Genomic DNA, 16,647 nt, shown 5'->3' with positions numbered 1-16,647 from the left:
TATTTTAGTGCCACAACTGCATATAATTTTTTTTTTAATCCAAACTGAAGATTCAGTACTATCTGATGACTGAGACTTTCCATTTATGTAGTACAGGGGCAGGGTTTAGGCTATAATTATTCAAGGCAGTTTCAAAGAATGAAGAGTTTTTACTAAGTTGGACAGAAAACGAGTAGCAGACACAAGCAATAGAACAGTGCAAATACTTCTGCTACAGACAGAATCCTAGGGTTTAAATTCAGCAAGGCTCCCAAATACCTGATGCCTACACATTTCTCTCAAACACCCTACTGGTAGTTAATATTTTTCTATTAAATTTCAATCTCTAACATAAAAGTGTTATTTAACATATAGTATCTATCTAAATATATTTGGTATTTATAACAATGAAATAAAATCTTAGTCATGCTAGTTATTCTAGGATTTTCTAAAGGATTTTACTCCTTGAATCCAGAATTTTAAAAATAAATGGAATAAACTCAAATTTAACTTTCAAAAAACACATCTATTAATAAATTTATTAAGTAAAATAAAATAAATGCAGCAAATGAGGAGGAATATTTCTCTAGGATGAAATGTAAAAATCCCCCATTTTCATCAAATAGATCAGAAAACAGAGTCTATAGGAACAGTCTATCCTGCAGACACTTCTTCCAAATACCTTTCAAATTTCCATCTGAAACACGAGAAAATAAATCCCACTATAACTCATATTATTTGCCTTACAGGGATGGGGTAAGATGCTGGCAGTTACGTCCCACTACATTGGTAACTGAATATACAACTCACATACAGATATGCTGAAAGTCTCACAACTCTCACAGAATACCTCTGTTTCCATCCTTACAGAAGTCCGAGCATCTCCTTAAAAAGAAGGAATCTCGTCTCATTTTTGTATTGTAAAGATGCAGAACAGACACAACAAAACAAGTCCTTCCGTTTCCAAGGTTTTAAATATCAATGCATGCTTGATCTTAAAGACAAGCTGAACATTTATGTCTTGTCTTGGTGATGAAGTTCATGAATATATAATGAGAGCAGAACAACTCTGCCACTGATTAAATGTCAAAAAAGGTTTTATTGTCACATATACTGTAAATACAGAAGATATACAACAAAGACTATTAATTGCAGATAGCACTGTACAGTTAAAAAAAAATGCATGAGCTAAACAGGAAATGTTGATTTTCAGTTTCAACTACCCATATTAATTTACCTGCAGAAAGTACCTTAGTTGACCATTATAGGCCATACACACCTATAAAATGGCCAAGTTCTGCTGGATTAAATGTTTCACATTTAACAACAGATGTTAGCATCTTAGAGTCCATACCATAAACATGCACAGCATTACTCATCTGTCTACCCAGCATCTTTATTAAAATTTACGTAAACTTTCGTGCACACTTCAAAGAGATGAATGCACAGAACAGCCATCCTCACAAACTCAGAGCATGGTCTGACTGCCCGCACTGGGTTTTCAGACAAAAATAAAACAAGATCTGGAGATTATAGCAGACTACAGGTGAGCATAGGTCAGCAGTAACTGGCTTCTGGGAAACATAAGGAAAGTAGTGGTTTCACACACATATACAAGCTGGCTATATATATATCTGGGAGAAATTCTCTCGCCTTACACAGTTCTGCTGCTGCCCAGAGCCCTGGCAGGCCCTGACCAAAGCTCTGCATCAGCTCTGGGATCTCGCAGGATGTGAATCACCCGGAGAGAGGCCAAGGGAGCATGGTCAGAACTGACCAAGTAGCTATAAAATCATCAGGATGGGGCACATTCAAAACAGCAGGTTTTTGTAATGTCAGGAGGGGATGACAGATAGTAGAATCACTAATAGTCTTTAACAGAAGACATGTGCAGTTATAAATAAGGGAATAAACTGTTCTAAGTAACTTGCAGAACAGGACTGCAACAAGGAAGACACAGTAATTGGAAAAATGGACATGGCAGGCAAGCCTCAACTTAAGCTGGACAACCACGTCAGACATGATGCTGGAAGAGCTCCTGCTCCATTAGGAACGTGGATAAGGAACAAGCCTTGATCTCCTACGGCACTGAAAGCTGTGCCCTGCAGCACAGAGATGAGCTCAGGGACAGTGTCACACTGCAATGGCCCATCCTGAACTCACCAGCCAGGGCTGAACCAGATCTGCATGCTGCCATATCGTACAGCACACAGAGTGCTCATCTACAACACAGAACCATTAGCCTACACATGTTCTTCTCCTCAGCTGTAAAAACAGGTTAGGTAAAGCCCCAGCTATTCCAACCTAAAATCATTAGGTGCATGCTTACTGCTCTTCTGAAGATGAAATGTGCCTGGAAAACCAAACAAACAGAGTAGCCATCCAAAAACATATACCAGTTACCTACCAGGTAACATAATACTAGTTATGTTTCCAAGATAATAAACATTTTAACGCAGCATCTGTAACACGTTGTAAAAATTCACAGCATTTTTCTTTTAAAAAAATCACGGATTAATTAATTATTTCAAGTGCATGATGCCAAGCAATTTTTTTTTCCGTGACTAAATGGACCACAGTTCAGTATTTTTTAGTGATCCAATTTAAATTACACTCTCATGAAATTAAGAATTTGAGACAAAGATGTTGCAGTGAGGAAATTAAACATTTCCAACACACTCTGGTGATAAAAGTACATTTACCCTTGGCTAGCGACAACACTGCTGGTCTGCCATAATTGCAAATGGAACAATGTGATAAATTGCTGCTGCTTATATACAAGCAGTTAGCTAGTTAGTGGATAGTATGGGTACTTCAGGTTGTGGGGTTTTTTTGCTTTGTTTTTTTTTTTTTAAAGGAGCTAAAATACAGACTACCCACCTGTATCTATTTTTAGTTTGGTAACGACTGTACTTGCTAAAATTCTACCAAAATGTCACTGACAGCTTTGGATTTCAGCTTTTTTTAAAAAGCAGAATATGGAGCAGAAAGCATAACCTATTATGCAAGATTGTCAGATGCCTGTTTTTAAAATCATAGATATAAATGCATAATCCTGATTTTATTCTGGATGAAGACCTTAATAAAGGAAAGCAAAACCTGATACAACTATTCAAGTTAGCCAACGTATTCTATAAAAAGTAATGTGGTTTTGAGTTATGCATGTCCTGCTTACCCATATAGTTCCTGCTCCAGAATTAAGGAATGTCTCTCACTTGGTGGGTGCAAGTAAAGGCAGAATTACTTGAGCCCACTGTGACTTCTGTCTCATCAAATTCACAAATCAGCTAGACATTTAAACAGCACCAACTGTTGCAAGTAAAACTGCTATCAAATCTCAGCTGTAGAAATGTCAGTTTAGGGCACTCTGCAAAAATCTAGTGCTGAATCCTTAACAAAAAAGAACCCTTTTTTTTCTTTTTTTTTTGGATTAACATTACTCTTTTGAGAGAAAGAATATTCCAAATGATTGCATTACAAACATTTATAGACTCAAACATAAATTAAATGTATGTTAGGGTATAAAAAAAAAAATCTGATTAAAATTTTAATTCACGAGAGTCCCACTGTTGGCTGCTGTCCCACTATCAATGCCATCCTTTGGGGGACTCTCGGCATGTGGCCTGCATCAAAGGTGATATCCCCCTTTTCATCCTGACTTAAACAGGCCTTAACAAGAAAAAGAATTTTCCAGACTTTAAAAGGTAACTAAAATATTCTAGTATTTTTTATAGCTAAAACATAATTGGGTAACTAAAATATTCTAGTATTTTTTATAGCTAAAACATAATTGGTGAGAGACTGAATTTGACTCCTTAATATTAAGGGTGACAGTCATCAATAGTTGCTTTTCCTAAAATACCAGAATTCCTCCCATACCGGATTCTTTGCACCCTTAGGTACTAAAACTGGAAATTAAACTGCACAGATCAAGCACGTTAGCAAGTGTTTAAAAAAGGATGTTACATTGTGCACAACGATAGGCAGACAAGATTTTATTTAAATAAAGTACATAAAGGATATCCCATCCCCAACAAAATTTAAAAAATTAGATATGCCTGACAGATGGTACTTTACTATTATTGTTTGGTAGCACTATGGAAAATCTGAGGAGAGACAGGCATGCTTTTTAGCAGTTTGGGCAGCCAAAATTACCTGAGTTCAGCTAATCACTAGTTGATGGTTCCTGCTCCCAGGACCAGTTATGTAGAAACAATGCTTTGATCCAGCAATGATTTACCATAAAATGCAAACAGCATTTCAGAGAGGTAATCTGGAACCACGCTCTTCTTTTTCCTTCCCTCTTCCAGTAAGCACCAAGATCAGAAAGTCAGACCTAGCCCAGACATGCCTCCTCACCCTAAGTCTGCAGCAGCTCTGCATCCAAAGACCAGGACAGAACTCATAAGAGCCTGTCCTACAGCAGATGCAGGGACTTCCTAAAACATTTAAACTAAAAAACCCAATGTGGCGCTATAGGCTTGAGGACAAGTGGCTGGATGATTGTGAAGAGGAAAGGGACCTGGGGATGTTGGTTGATGCTCGGCTGAACACGAGCTGACAGCGTGCCCAGGTGGCCAAGAGGGCCAACGGCATCCTGGCCTGCATTAGAAATAGCATGGCCAGCAGGAGCAGGGAGGTGATCATCCCCTGTACTCAGCACTGGTGAGGCCGCACCTCCAGTGCTGTGTTCAGTTTTGGGCTCCTCACTACAGGAAAGATGTTGAGGCCCTGGAACGTGTCCAGAGAAGGGCAACAAAACCGGTGAGGGGTCTGGAGCACAAGTCTTATGAGGAGCGGCTGAGGGAGCTGGGATTGTTCAGTCTGGAGAAGAGGAGCTCAGGGGAGACCTCACTGCACTCTACAACTTCCTGAAGGGAGGTTGTGGCAAAGAGGGATTTGGCCTCTTCTCCCAGGCAACGAGCAGGACAAGGGGCAATGGCCACAAGTTGTATCAGAGAAGGTTCAGGTTGGACATGAAGAAAAACTTTTTCTCTCAGAGAGTGGTCAGGCACTGGAATGGCTGCCCAGAGAGGAGGTGGAGTCGCCGTCCCTGGCAGCATTCAAGAGGCATCTGGATGAGGAGCTGCAAGATATGGTTTAGTGCTTGTGGTAGCAGGGTAATGAGAAGACGGTTGGACTAGATGATCTTATAGGTCGTTTCCAACCTTATGATTCTATGATCCCAAGCTTGGTACATTTCTGTTAAGCACTGCTCCACACACAGCCACAAAGATCTTTGTTGCAGAGGAACATTAAGATCTCATCATAACAAGGGACACTTTAACAGCCTGCTTTCTTCCTGCAAAGATTAGATTTTAACCACAAATACCTGCTCCTAGTAACAAATGTGAAAATTATAACCAGGGAGAAACGTACGCTTGACTCCAGAGTGGCCAAAATGATTTATGACATCAAGACGTGGTGAAGACAACTGACGCTCTGAAGGGACTATGTGAGCTCAGCCTGCACTCACATGTTCTACGCTCACTCCTAATTACTTCATTTGTGACTGCAAAAGTGTTTTAATGGACAAAATTAATTATTTTAAATAATCCTTCTGAAATATGATATACATTTTAATTCTATGCACCCTGTCATTAATTAAAGTTCTCTACCTTTTGGTGCATCAATTCAAAGACTATATCAGTGACAAAGCAACAATTACAAGACAGTTTACTAAAATTAAAAATGAAGTTAAAAGGTTAATGTACTTCTGTGGATACACTCAAAATAATGCTAACATGTTTTCATTTGAGTTTTTACTAGAAATTATTTTTGAACTCTTTAAAAACAATCTCATTGTTCCAGGAACACACTTCCTGTCAATAAAATGAAAAATGATATAGATTTAGGAGGATAGTGGTCTCAGCATAGCATCTCTCATATTATTATTCCAGTATCATCTGTTACAAAGTAAGACCAATTCCCACATCTAATTACAAACAGGATTTCAGAGTCATTAAACAAAATACATTTCCATTAGAGCTGCTGTAAGAAGATAGGGGAAAAAATGAAGATTAGTTCATGCTGCACCTCTGTTTTTCAAGCTTTGAAGATTTAGACCTCTGCACTTTGAGACTATAAATTTGTAAAGGATCTGAAAGGTGACAGACATGTGAAAACTCTCAATTCTGTGCAGTTTGGCCAGACCATTTGCATTTTGTCATTAGTTTATCTTTCCCTGCACTTACTTCTGATAGTAGATATGGCAAGAACCTAGAGAGGTTGCTTATGATTATGCCATGTACAGCCAGAGGTATTAGGAATTTTTTTTTTAGTAGATACGAATCTTGATTTTCTGTATTATTTTTTTCTTCCAGAAAAACTTAAAAATTATTGTAAGTCATTCTGTCTTTAGATATATATATATATATATATATATATATATATAAAAGTACTTTATGCTCTGAAAAAGCAGAACAGCAGTTCTCAGACTTCAAATAAGATAACAGCCAAAATATACCGAGGAAACAGACTGCGTGATACGTTGAACTGTTGAAATATAAACTTACAAGTATATATGTTCTCCATTCATAATCATTTACTAACATCGAATTGCAAGGTATTTGTGGAAAAATACACCCTTGTGAATTGCCCACTCAAAAAAACACTCACACAAGCCATAGTTTTGACACTTGACAGAAACCTTTCTAAGAAGTACATTTGTAGATTTGCTTGGTATTTAAGATGAATTACATTGGTTGATTTAGTTAACTGCTTATATAAACACCAGTATTCTCTATTCATGTGAAAAAATTATTAAGAAATATCCAAAAAATAAATTCCTTTTAAGTAAAATGATGCACCAGTTCCACACAAAAGTGCAGATAATTCCATTTTAAGAAGTTATCCAAAGTTACATTTGTTATTTTTAAAACTGCAGACAAAACTGCTTCATATTTGAGAGCTGGGTGTCAGTCACTCGAAAGATAACAGAGCAGAAACTACCCTGTAGTGGTAGTTCTCTCTGTGCTACACACACACAGGCTTGCCAAATACAAGCACAATTTTTCTTGTGCTTTACATGCAAAGACTGGAGGATGACTAAAAGGACTTTATGTAAGCGGTCATGATTAGGAAGAAATAGAAGTGACCTGGGCAGAATACAAACAAGGTATGACTGAACCAACCCAACAACTTTCCACTTCCCCGCTAACACCTGAGGAGCTGTGTCTAGAAACTGAAACAGCACTTCTAGCTTTTCCCTCAGAATTACCGCACCCTGGCTCCAAAGGTTCCATTCAGATTTCCTGCACAGAATGAGTTACCCTGTATCAGTCAGCAACCACAAACAAGCAGCAAATTGGTAAAGCTTTTCAGAGCTTGGTGCTACGTTCGAGTTCCTTCACCCCATATGCCAACAACTTCTTAGATACCACTTGCAGTGCGTTAAGGAAACTTCCCAGAAATGACACCTCCAAACCAGCATGTGGAAGAGCACCCCAGAAGCCACTTAGCTTCACTGATACGTGAATCCTATTTCAAGTGTTAAGGCCACAGGATAAACACTTTTAGACAAAGCTGGTCCTCACTGCCTATGGGGCCACAACCAGCAGGTATGCAACTGAAGAAATAGCACTGATGTCTCAATTTGTGAGATGCAATGGTTTAGTATTCTGGTAGGTCTGGAGTCAAGCTTTTGGATGAGGTGGCATAGCAAAAATAGATTAAACTTTTGCTCATTTCAAGCTGTATATATTCCTCCTGACAAAAGGAGAACTAAAGAGATGTGTGCCTGATTAGCTTTTCAACTGATTCTAAAAATATCAATGATCATTTTGATTGGTTATTTTTCAAAAATGACACAAATGCTTTGTGTTGTTTAAATAAAATTATGATATTTGAAACAATAACTCCCTGTTCACGTAACACAGAAGACACTTGCTTTAACAACAGGAAAATGACTTCATGAAGTCTGCATGGCGGACTAGGATTAAAAAATCTGTTCTCTGCTCTCATCATTTTTACTCTTACAATAAAATAACAGCCTCGGCATCCTGCTTTTTAGAATAAAAGACCTACCTCTTTTGACTTTTCAAGCACTTGAACATTTTAAAAGAGAAAAACTAAAAAAAAAATGCTGACCGTGTAATAGCTGGGTATTCATGGTGGGTGGAGAACATGAAAGGTTACAATATGGATCTGTGCCTACGCGTTTCTTTTCAACTTGAGCAGCATCCTCCTGCTTCTGCTAACTCGGCAATCATACAGCTGACAGATTTCTGGGTTTTCTAAATAATGCATGGGATTTTCTTTTAACATGTCAGTGCAAAAGTATCAATTCTGCTCCTGTGTCGTTTGTGATGCTGATTTTCCTTGACAGCATTCCATTAAACCAATGAGTTTTTTCCCTCCTGATGGTTCCTTAAATATTCCTCTGAGTGATGTATTTGTGGTTTTTTAAACAGATTGTGAAGGATGTTTGCATTTATGAGAAAACTGCATGGCAGGTACTGAAAGGAAAAAAGGATAAAAAGATAACACTGTGGTTTTTTTTCCTCCTACAAAGAGTTTTTCCTCTGATCCTCATATGCCAAAAGCCAGGGTGTTTTTCCTTTCTTTTCTGCCTAACTTAGCTCCTTGTTTGAAAATTAAGCAACAAGACTCTACATACAGAATAACATTTTGACTTCCTAAGGAAATACCACTGAAACACTTAGTACCGTTTGATATCTCTCTTGGGAAAGCAAAACACATTTATTAAATCATGCATGTTAACTCCAAAAGCCAACAGAAGGAAATAACTGCTTTATTCTCTGCACTGAGGTTCTGTACAAACAGGTACTGTCACAGATTACCATGCACTGATCTTTCTTTGTTTATGCAGCTGTGTAACACAGCATTCTTAAAGGTAATCCCACCAATACTTTACTTCGCAGTCTATCTTCCACACTCCTTCTCTACCACATACTCTCATAATTTACCTGGAACCGTGTTACAAAAATTAAAAAAAAAAAAAAAAAAAAAATTACAAAGCTATGACTTCAAATAAATTTCAATTTTCCCAGATAATCATATGCTCATTTCCAGAAGTCGCTTCACCTAATCTTAGTATTCACAATGACAGAACAGATGATCTTTAAAAACACTTCTGTGCAACTGGAGAGGTTTGTTCACCTTATTTCCACAGAGCAAGAAACCTGGCAACGCGGCCAGGCTCAAATCAATCTTCAGATACATCCAGCAGACCTGGCTCCAGCTGCCAGACTCAGAATCTTGCTCCTACTGAGAGGAATATGGAAGGCCCAACAACTGGCACACATATCAGTGACTTGCTGTGGCTGCGGCAATCCTTGGCACTCAAGGCAATTCCCAGGCATGCACGGAGTGCCACCAGCAGCATGGCTCATCTCTTGGGACTTCAGTGAACTACAGGGTTCTCTCAATTCAACCTTCTTTCACAGATACTATGAGAAGATGAAGATGGACACAAAGCCCCAAAGAATGAACTGTACAGACCAGTGGGACAGCAGAGAACATACAGTGCTGGATTGCATGAGATTCTTCTACTGCCTGAAGAGCTTGTTTCAACACTTCATATGATGAGTAGGAAGGTGCAAAAAATCTCTCTTCTACAGAGAGAAGGAGGATATTAATGTTCAAATGTCTAACAACATTCTTCACAACCCTGTGAACTAATGGATTAGTTCAAATAAAACCAAATGTACAATTTATTATTCTCGAGGTACATTTTTTCCACAGCTTCAGCTTCGTCTCTTGCAGCAAGTTGTTGAGTTTTTTTTATCAGTTATTTGCAGTTCCAGCCTCCACCATGACTAATATGGAATAGCAGGAAGGAGGTAGGACCTGATGGCAAAAACTGGAAGCAAGAAAGCAGCACATTATTTGCTGCACATTTGCATAGGCACTCTTCTAAAATTCAGTTCCATGCCTGTAACCTACTCGAGGACACTCGAGCAACAGCTGAAGGATTACAGACAGATATCCTGAGTTAGAGTTCAGATTGTAAACTGATGGCATGAATTCTGACTTTATATATGGAAAATCTTCAAAGCTTGTATCATCATATGCACATAATGCACAGACAGTGAAACTGCCTAAGTGAAATTCTGGGCATTATTAAAGAAGCTCATCCAAAATGATTTCATTCTGGCTTTAACTTGGGATACAAATGGATACTGAAATGGATATGACAGAAGTTCTCATCACTTTTTTATTACACTAATGACCTGCATATAATGGCTCACTTCTGAAAAAGTCAGTCAGTAAAGTTTCAAGGCATATGACATTTTTTGTCCAAAACACTAACAAAACACACCACTCCACTCATCAGGCTATGGAAATAAGAGGCAGACACACATTCTAAACTGAAATATTTAGTGGTTTTAAATCTTATACTCTCCAAAGGAAGTCAACATGCAACTCCAAGGCAATAAAACAAAAATCTTTATAGCTGTTTTTCTAAAGTAAACTTGCAACTCTTCAAGTCTGTGTTACAGTAAAAAGAAAAAAAAAATCAAAGCAAACAAAAGGTCCTCTGCTCTGTACAACTATATTTCTGATTTGACAGCTACAATTATAATCATTCAGACATCTATTTCCCACAAACTCTCAACAGCCATAACCTTTAGTGATTAATTATAAAGTTCCAGGAGCAAGAGTACACAGACTAATTTCCTAAAACAATAAAAGACAGAATTTCTCATTTGGAGCTAAATGAAACACGAACAGGTTGTTATTCATGCTGAAATCTAGATGCAGAGTCATGTTGCAGCCATTACAAAAGCTATTAAACACAACCTCAAATCAAAGAAACTGTAGGTCTCTCTCCTAAAATAAAATGTTTTACTCACTTATGAGGCTTCTGACTCCTTTGCTCCACTTCTTTTTCCTACTTCTTAGTAAAAAAAAAAAATTCAAAATTCAATTTTGTTTCTCATTCTGCATCCCCATTGCTTTTAACAGTCATTTAAACTGTAACAGTCTAGAGCAAAACCAATGTTAGGGAAAGCTTTCATGCACACAGAATTGCAGTGGTGTTCTCTTCACATGAATCAATGTTTGAAAGTGCGCATCAACTTGCAAACAAAATGGTGACTCTTTTGAGGCTCTATCACTTTCCAAAGACTTTTCTACAGTGAATATTTCATAACTCCTCAGCTGAGACAGTTTTAATTAAAGTGCACATTAATTACATTGGAATTTTTTTTTTACACAGTCTGCCGAATTTGTTTAATGTAAACCTTTTTTTTTTTATTATTTAAAAAAAAGACCCTCCAAAGAAAGGGAGAAACACTGCATTACAAACAATGTGACTTCCAGCTAGTATTGCAGATACTAAAAAAAAGGAAAATTATGATTATTAGTGTATTAGTAGTTCTTTCAGTCAAGGACTTATTTCTCCTCCTGCAAGTGATGTTGGCACTCAATCCATAAAACACGTTCTTGGTAATTTTACTGCACGTGGCAATGAACAAGGTAAAGAATTGGAAAAAGATCTCTGTGTAACTGATACCACTTCTTTATCCTTGGGCCCCACTGCACCTTCAGTTAAAGTCAGTGGGACTTTTTCCAAATACTTGAATTAGTATTGAGTCAGTTCTGTAACTCATTGAATTGCTAAACTGCAGAGAACTTCAGTTTAATATGCATCCACTTGATGTATTTTAGAAAAGCTGGTTATGATATTCTCCATAAAATTTGTCAATGAGGTACCTAAAATAATATTGTTACTGTACTGCAGATTCTCCACAAAGGAACACAAATTTTGCCATAACATAAAACACACCAAACCATGAATGTTCAAGTTAGCACGCTTTGCTACAGCAGCTTTTAAAAACCATAATACGAGTCCCACATCTTTTCTGCTTGAAGCCTCCCTGCTTTTCTGTAAGAATTCTATCTTCTAGTCATATTAGCATTCAGTGAAATTGAGTAATTCACTTTGAACTACATACAGACTACAAAGAACAACACATACTAAATATGCTTTTTCAGGTTTTTTTTTTTTTTAATTCAATATGCACTAATTGATTAGGGTCTGAGGGGTGAATAAGAAATATGTATTCTACATAATAGAAAGCTGGAGAAGGGTTCAATGCATGAACTGGAAGCCAGATTTCTTCAATACAGATGAGTACACAAAATTAGCAAAAGGCAATATCACTTTTGGAAAGACTGCTTTGTGCATAATTTGTCATGAATTCAAAGTTATTCCTTTAGAAAATGAGTCTAAGACCTCCCAGCTGCTGCTTTATTGGTCTAATAAATTACCATTTTGATAGCACAATGCATATACACTATACACCATCCAAGCAAGTAAACTGCTAGAGTGGCTTCGCCTTTAGAGACACACGTGATGTCAGACATCAGTGAATGCCAGTGGATATCTGAAAGCAATGAGGGACCAGAAAATGCCTCTGTTGTTGAACTGATAATGAAAATAGAGGATGTGCAAGCTTCCAAAACGTAAAGAGTGTATTTTAGGATTGTTTGTGTTAAAAATACCGAGTCAAATGAATCTGCCCTTATTATAATAGATATACAGCAGCTTCCTGATACAAAATGGGTCTACCTTATTCTAAGTACTCTACACTGTTTGAGTAAGATCTATTCACCTGAAAAGGAAATAAGAATAAATAAAGAAGATATTCTCTTCAGAGGATTAATTTCTGTCTTTGAACCTTACTCTTGTGGAGCTGGGATTCAGAGAACATAGTTCAAGTCTATACTAATGGTTAATAATAGTATAGATGAATTTGTGTTTAGCATCCGTGCCTTATTCTCAAAGTTATTCCAACCAGGTAGGCCATAACAAAGGTTTATTATGACTCCTTCATAACAGTGGTTTGCAAACATCCATACAGGGGAAGAACAAAACGAAAAAAAGCCCAACAGCTGGTAATTTAGCATTCACTACTTCACCTTTCTCCAGCGAACTGTAGTGACTCACAATGAGCTCCAACAACTTGATGTTTTGGACACCTTCCATAATTTATAGAAATGCTCTATATTAGTGCCAAAGAGAAATATTCTGTTACTACAGACACATTTAGAGAAGAGTTTTAAATGCATATACTCTTACAGATCAATCCTTCAATACTTTTGCTGAAGGTGGCTGTTAGGAGGAAAACTGGAGGAATATGTGCAATGATTTTTATTTAATACTGGCAGTGGAAAGCTCACAAAAGAAAAGAATACAAGAATTTGAGATAGATTTTGATTTTGTTTTCAACGGGTAAAAAGGTTTTCCCTCAGAGCTCGTGTGCACAGCATTACTTACCTGCGTTAGAATTAAGTTCTTCATTTTCTGATTCTGTTCCATTTTGACTCCCACTTCCATGGAGGCTATTCATTGCCATAAGTTTCATCTTCTGTAACTTCATAGCCTCTGCCATGGCTGCTGCTGTCAAACCTGGAAAGAACAGAAATAAATAAAATGCAGCATCACATGGTACAACACAGGACTGAAAAATATGAAGATCATGATAATTCCCTTCAGTGAGAATAAGCAAGTCACGTAAGTTCAGTACAGATTCTTATCCCAGTTATGTAGCGTCATTCTGAACATTATCATCAGGTCCTTTCTGTTATTCTAGTACTGCATTCTAAAAATGTATTTTCTAGTGTTTGTGTTTCTTGTCCCTTTTGCACATGTATAATGTAAAAAACTATTTATCTCACGTTATTCCTTTTCATTATACTTCTAAATATCATTTCCTGTCACTTTGATCACTTTGGCACTTTGATCTCTTTCTGTTTGACTTGGCTGCTACAAAATTTCCAAGTACACGTGTAAAATGTGGTGTTTCTTAATTTCAACAGCCGGAAGCCAATTAAAGTGGAAAAAATAAATGCTGTGCTATTATGATATATATAAAAACACTGCTTTTCTGAAGTCTTTTGATTTGAATATTATTACCACTGGAAAACACTGCATTGGAAATGCAAGAAACGTACAATATAATTATAAACTCAACCTCACTTCAATGAGATATTAAAACCATTACACATTTACAGAATAAATAGGAGATTCTCAAGTGACTTAAACTGAATCAATTTAAAATAGTAATAGAGAAGGAGTAGGGTCAGGTTACCAGCTACCATCATCATTACATGTTTTTCTTAAAAGGGAAAAGGAAAGGGAAAGGAGAAGATTTCCCTATGTTTTTCATTCATGACTGTAAGCTTTTCAAGTTTTATAATTTTGGATTTTCCAGTATGAGATAAAATGTTCTTCTGGACAGTATCAAATTAATTTTACTCTGGCTAAGATGTAATTGAAAATCTCACATGGGAAATAGAGGGGGATAAGGACCCGTAACCAAAGAAGATCCTTACAGGTATCATGATTGATTCATTCAGTTATGGATAAAACTAGCTATAGTGCCTTCCTCTCAGCAAATTATGAGTTGCTTTTGTTATCTCCTACAAAGCGCACTGAATGCTTCACATCAGCTATCTTGTAATTTAGTTCCACAAAAACACTCGCATTCACCAAAAACAACTTTTTTTTGGTTGGTAGCACATGATAATTCAGAACAGAATTAAATAATCTGCTCTGTATAAAAAGTACTGCTTACTGAGACATTAGACACTGATTAAAGTGAACTAATAATTTTCATATCCCATAGTGCCGCACATCCATAAATGAAAATATTTTCTTTTAAAAGCTACTATGAATTTGACATTTAGATTAGCTGTGCTGCTCGTCTAACAGGCTTCACAAAGGTTCTCATTATTTTAATATGAGTTAAGTAAGCAAGCAATCAAGAGACTCCAAACGCAAGGGGGAGGTGTATGTATTACCATCACACACAGCTACAAACAGCAACCCTGTTAACTTCAGGAAGATATCCCTGATTAAAAGCAGTAAGTTGGAGATGATAGGTTATGAGAAAGAAATAATAATAGTCAACCAGTTCTGTTCTGCTACTCCCATCCCACCTAAAAGCCCCTCAGCATTCACCAAAATTATCTACATTTGCACAGTCCTATAATCCAAAAGCATTGATGCTAAGTCTGATGTGTATCACCTACACTAACTCAGCATTTGTTCTGTCACTGCTACATGAAAAACCATACTGATCTTATTTTTAATATATACTAACTACAAATACACTAAAGCAGAGTCCAGAAAACAACATCAACTATTTTGTTTCTCAGGTCATTTCAGCCTTTACTTCTTAACAGTACTCATTTTTTATTTTAAAATAGAATTTTTCAAACACCCTTTGAAGTTCTTTTGCAAATGGTACAGGGTTTTTATCAGGTTAAAATCAAACCCTGATGTTTAAACTTCTGCTTTTAAAATTCTCTGGCAGACATCACTCACATTTAATCCATCAAAGAAATAATACATCTTAAATGATGAAACTGTTCATGCACTTTCAGAAGATGAAAGTCTATAAACTTCTCCACCTTGTCCTAGTGAAAGGAAACGGGATGGTTCTTCCTATTGTCTTTAGGAAGTTTGAGTTCATGATCACAAATCTTCTGAGGAATTTACTGCTTCCAGGGTTTCCAGGAACCTGCATGATTTGTGCTCCTACTTGCACTTTTGCTCCACATCCCAACCAATCCCAAGTGTTCAGGTACAGCCATCCCCAAATCATGATCAGAACAGTACTCACTCACAACCTGTTCTCTTTTTGCTCAATAACCCTCTTACAAATAATCCGCATTTCCTTTAAAGGTTACCAAAATGAAGTCCAAACACACTTCTTTTTAATGCAATGTTTTATCACTTGTATGTACCCAAGCACATATGGATGAACACATAGTCCAGTTAAGTATTTTCACCTGGGTCAGTATTTATGCAGGTCCTTGAAACACCAGGTTACAAAGCTGTGCTTAATTTAAATATACAAATGAATAAATAAACTATTCAGAAGCACATAAACAGCAACAGAAAGGGAATTTTGGTCTTCAACAAAATTTTCAGTGAAAAAGTAAGGTGAGAAGTTAGCCAGGGTTTGTATAAAAAATACTTCTGAGCAGTTGCATCGGAAGCATAATGAAGACAGAAAAGGGGATTGAGGAACAAACAGAAAGGCATAAAAGGTCTCCAAATCACCACAATGCCACCTGCAGAAATTAAAAGTAATTATTGTCAGGCACTTCTGAGCTCCCTAACCAGACACAGCTGCCGTGAGGACAAAAGCCAAAAAAACAATGATGTACCAGAAATCCATGCTGTGCCATCTGCCACACCAAAGTCGCTCTACTTCAGCATTAAAAGTTTATAGAGTACAGCACAGTTCTACCGTATATAGCATGACAGTCTGAGGATGCTGAGTGGTCCGGATCAGTTACGGCAGATATGCCAGTACTCTTTCTAAGCTCAGCAACAGCAGCCTTTACACTGCTCTTCAGCCTCTATTAATCCCCGCTCTAACTGTGCTACAGTAAAAGCTCCAGAACTGTACTGTATGAGATATTTCAAAAACACTACATAATCATTCAATAACTCTGAAAGCTAATACAACTGAGGCTGAAGTAGATGGTTTCATTAGTAATGGCATGGTACTGACTGAAAGGATGGAAGCAAACATGCAGCAAATCAAACACTGGCATAATCTCCAATTAAGACTACTGCCAAGGCTAATATTACTGAAACTTCTATTTAACTATTAAGAAAACTTTCTGCAACTGTCTTAGCTCCAGCTCACTGTGGCAAGGAGGGCTATTTTTCAACTGGCTTAT

The 16,647-nt window shown here is 37.2% G+C and overlaps 1 protein-coding gene across 1 annotated transcript in view; it reads right to left on the bottom strand.

Moving 5' to 3' along the window:
* Window positions 1–16,647, bottom strand: part of DACH2 (dachshund family transcription factor 2) — a gene marked incomplete at both ends in the record, with an annotated part of 268,230 nt that overhangs the window by 76,017 nt on the left and 175,566 nt on the right. Inside the window, one exon of the mRNA XM_079541774.1 lies at window positions 13,226–13,357. Within this exon, the coding sequence (XP_079397900.1) occupies window positions 13,226–13,357 (132 nt within the window). The remainder of the gene's footprint in view (window positions 1–13,225; window positions 13,358–16,647) is intronic.

Source organism: Tetrao urogallus (genome assembly GCF_951394365.1).
Source record: "Tetrao urogallus genome assembly, chromosome: 13".
Taxonomy (NCBI): domain Eukaryota; kingdom Metazoa; phylum Chordata; class Aves; order Galliformes; family Phasianidae; genus Tetrao; species Tetrao urogallus.
This window is presented reverse-complemented; position numbering and strand designations above follow the sequence as displayed.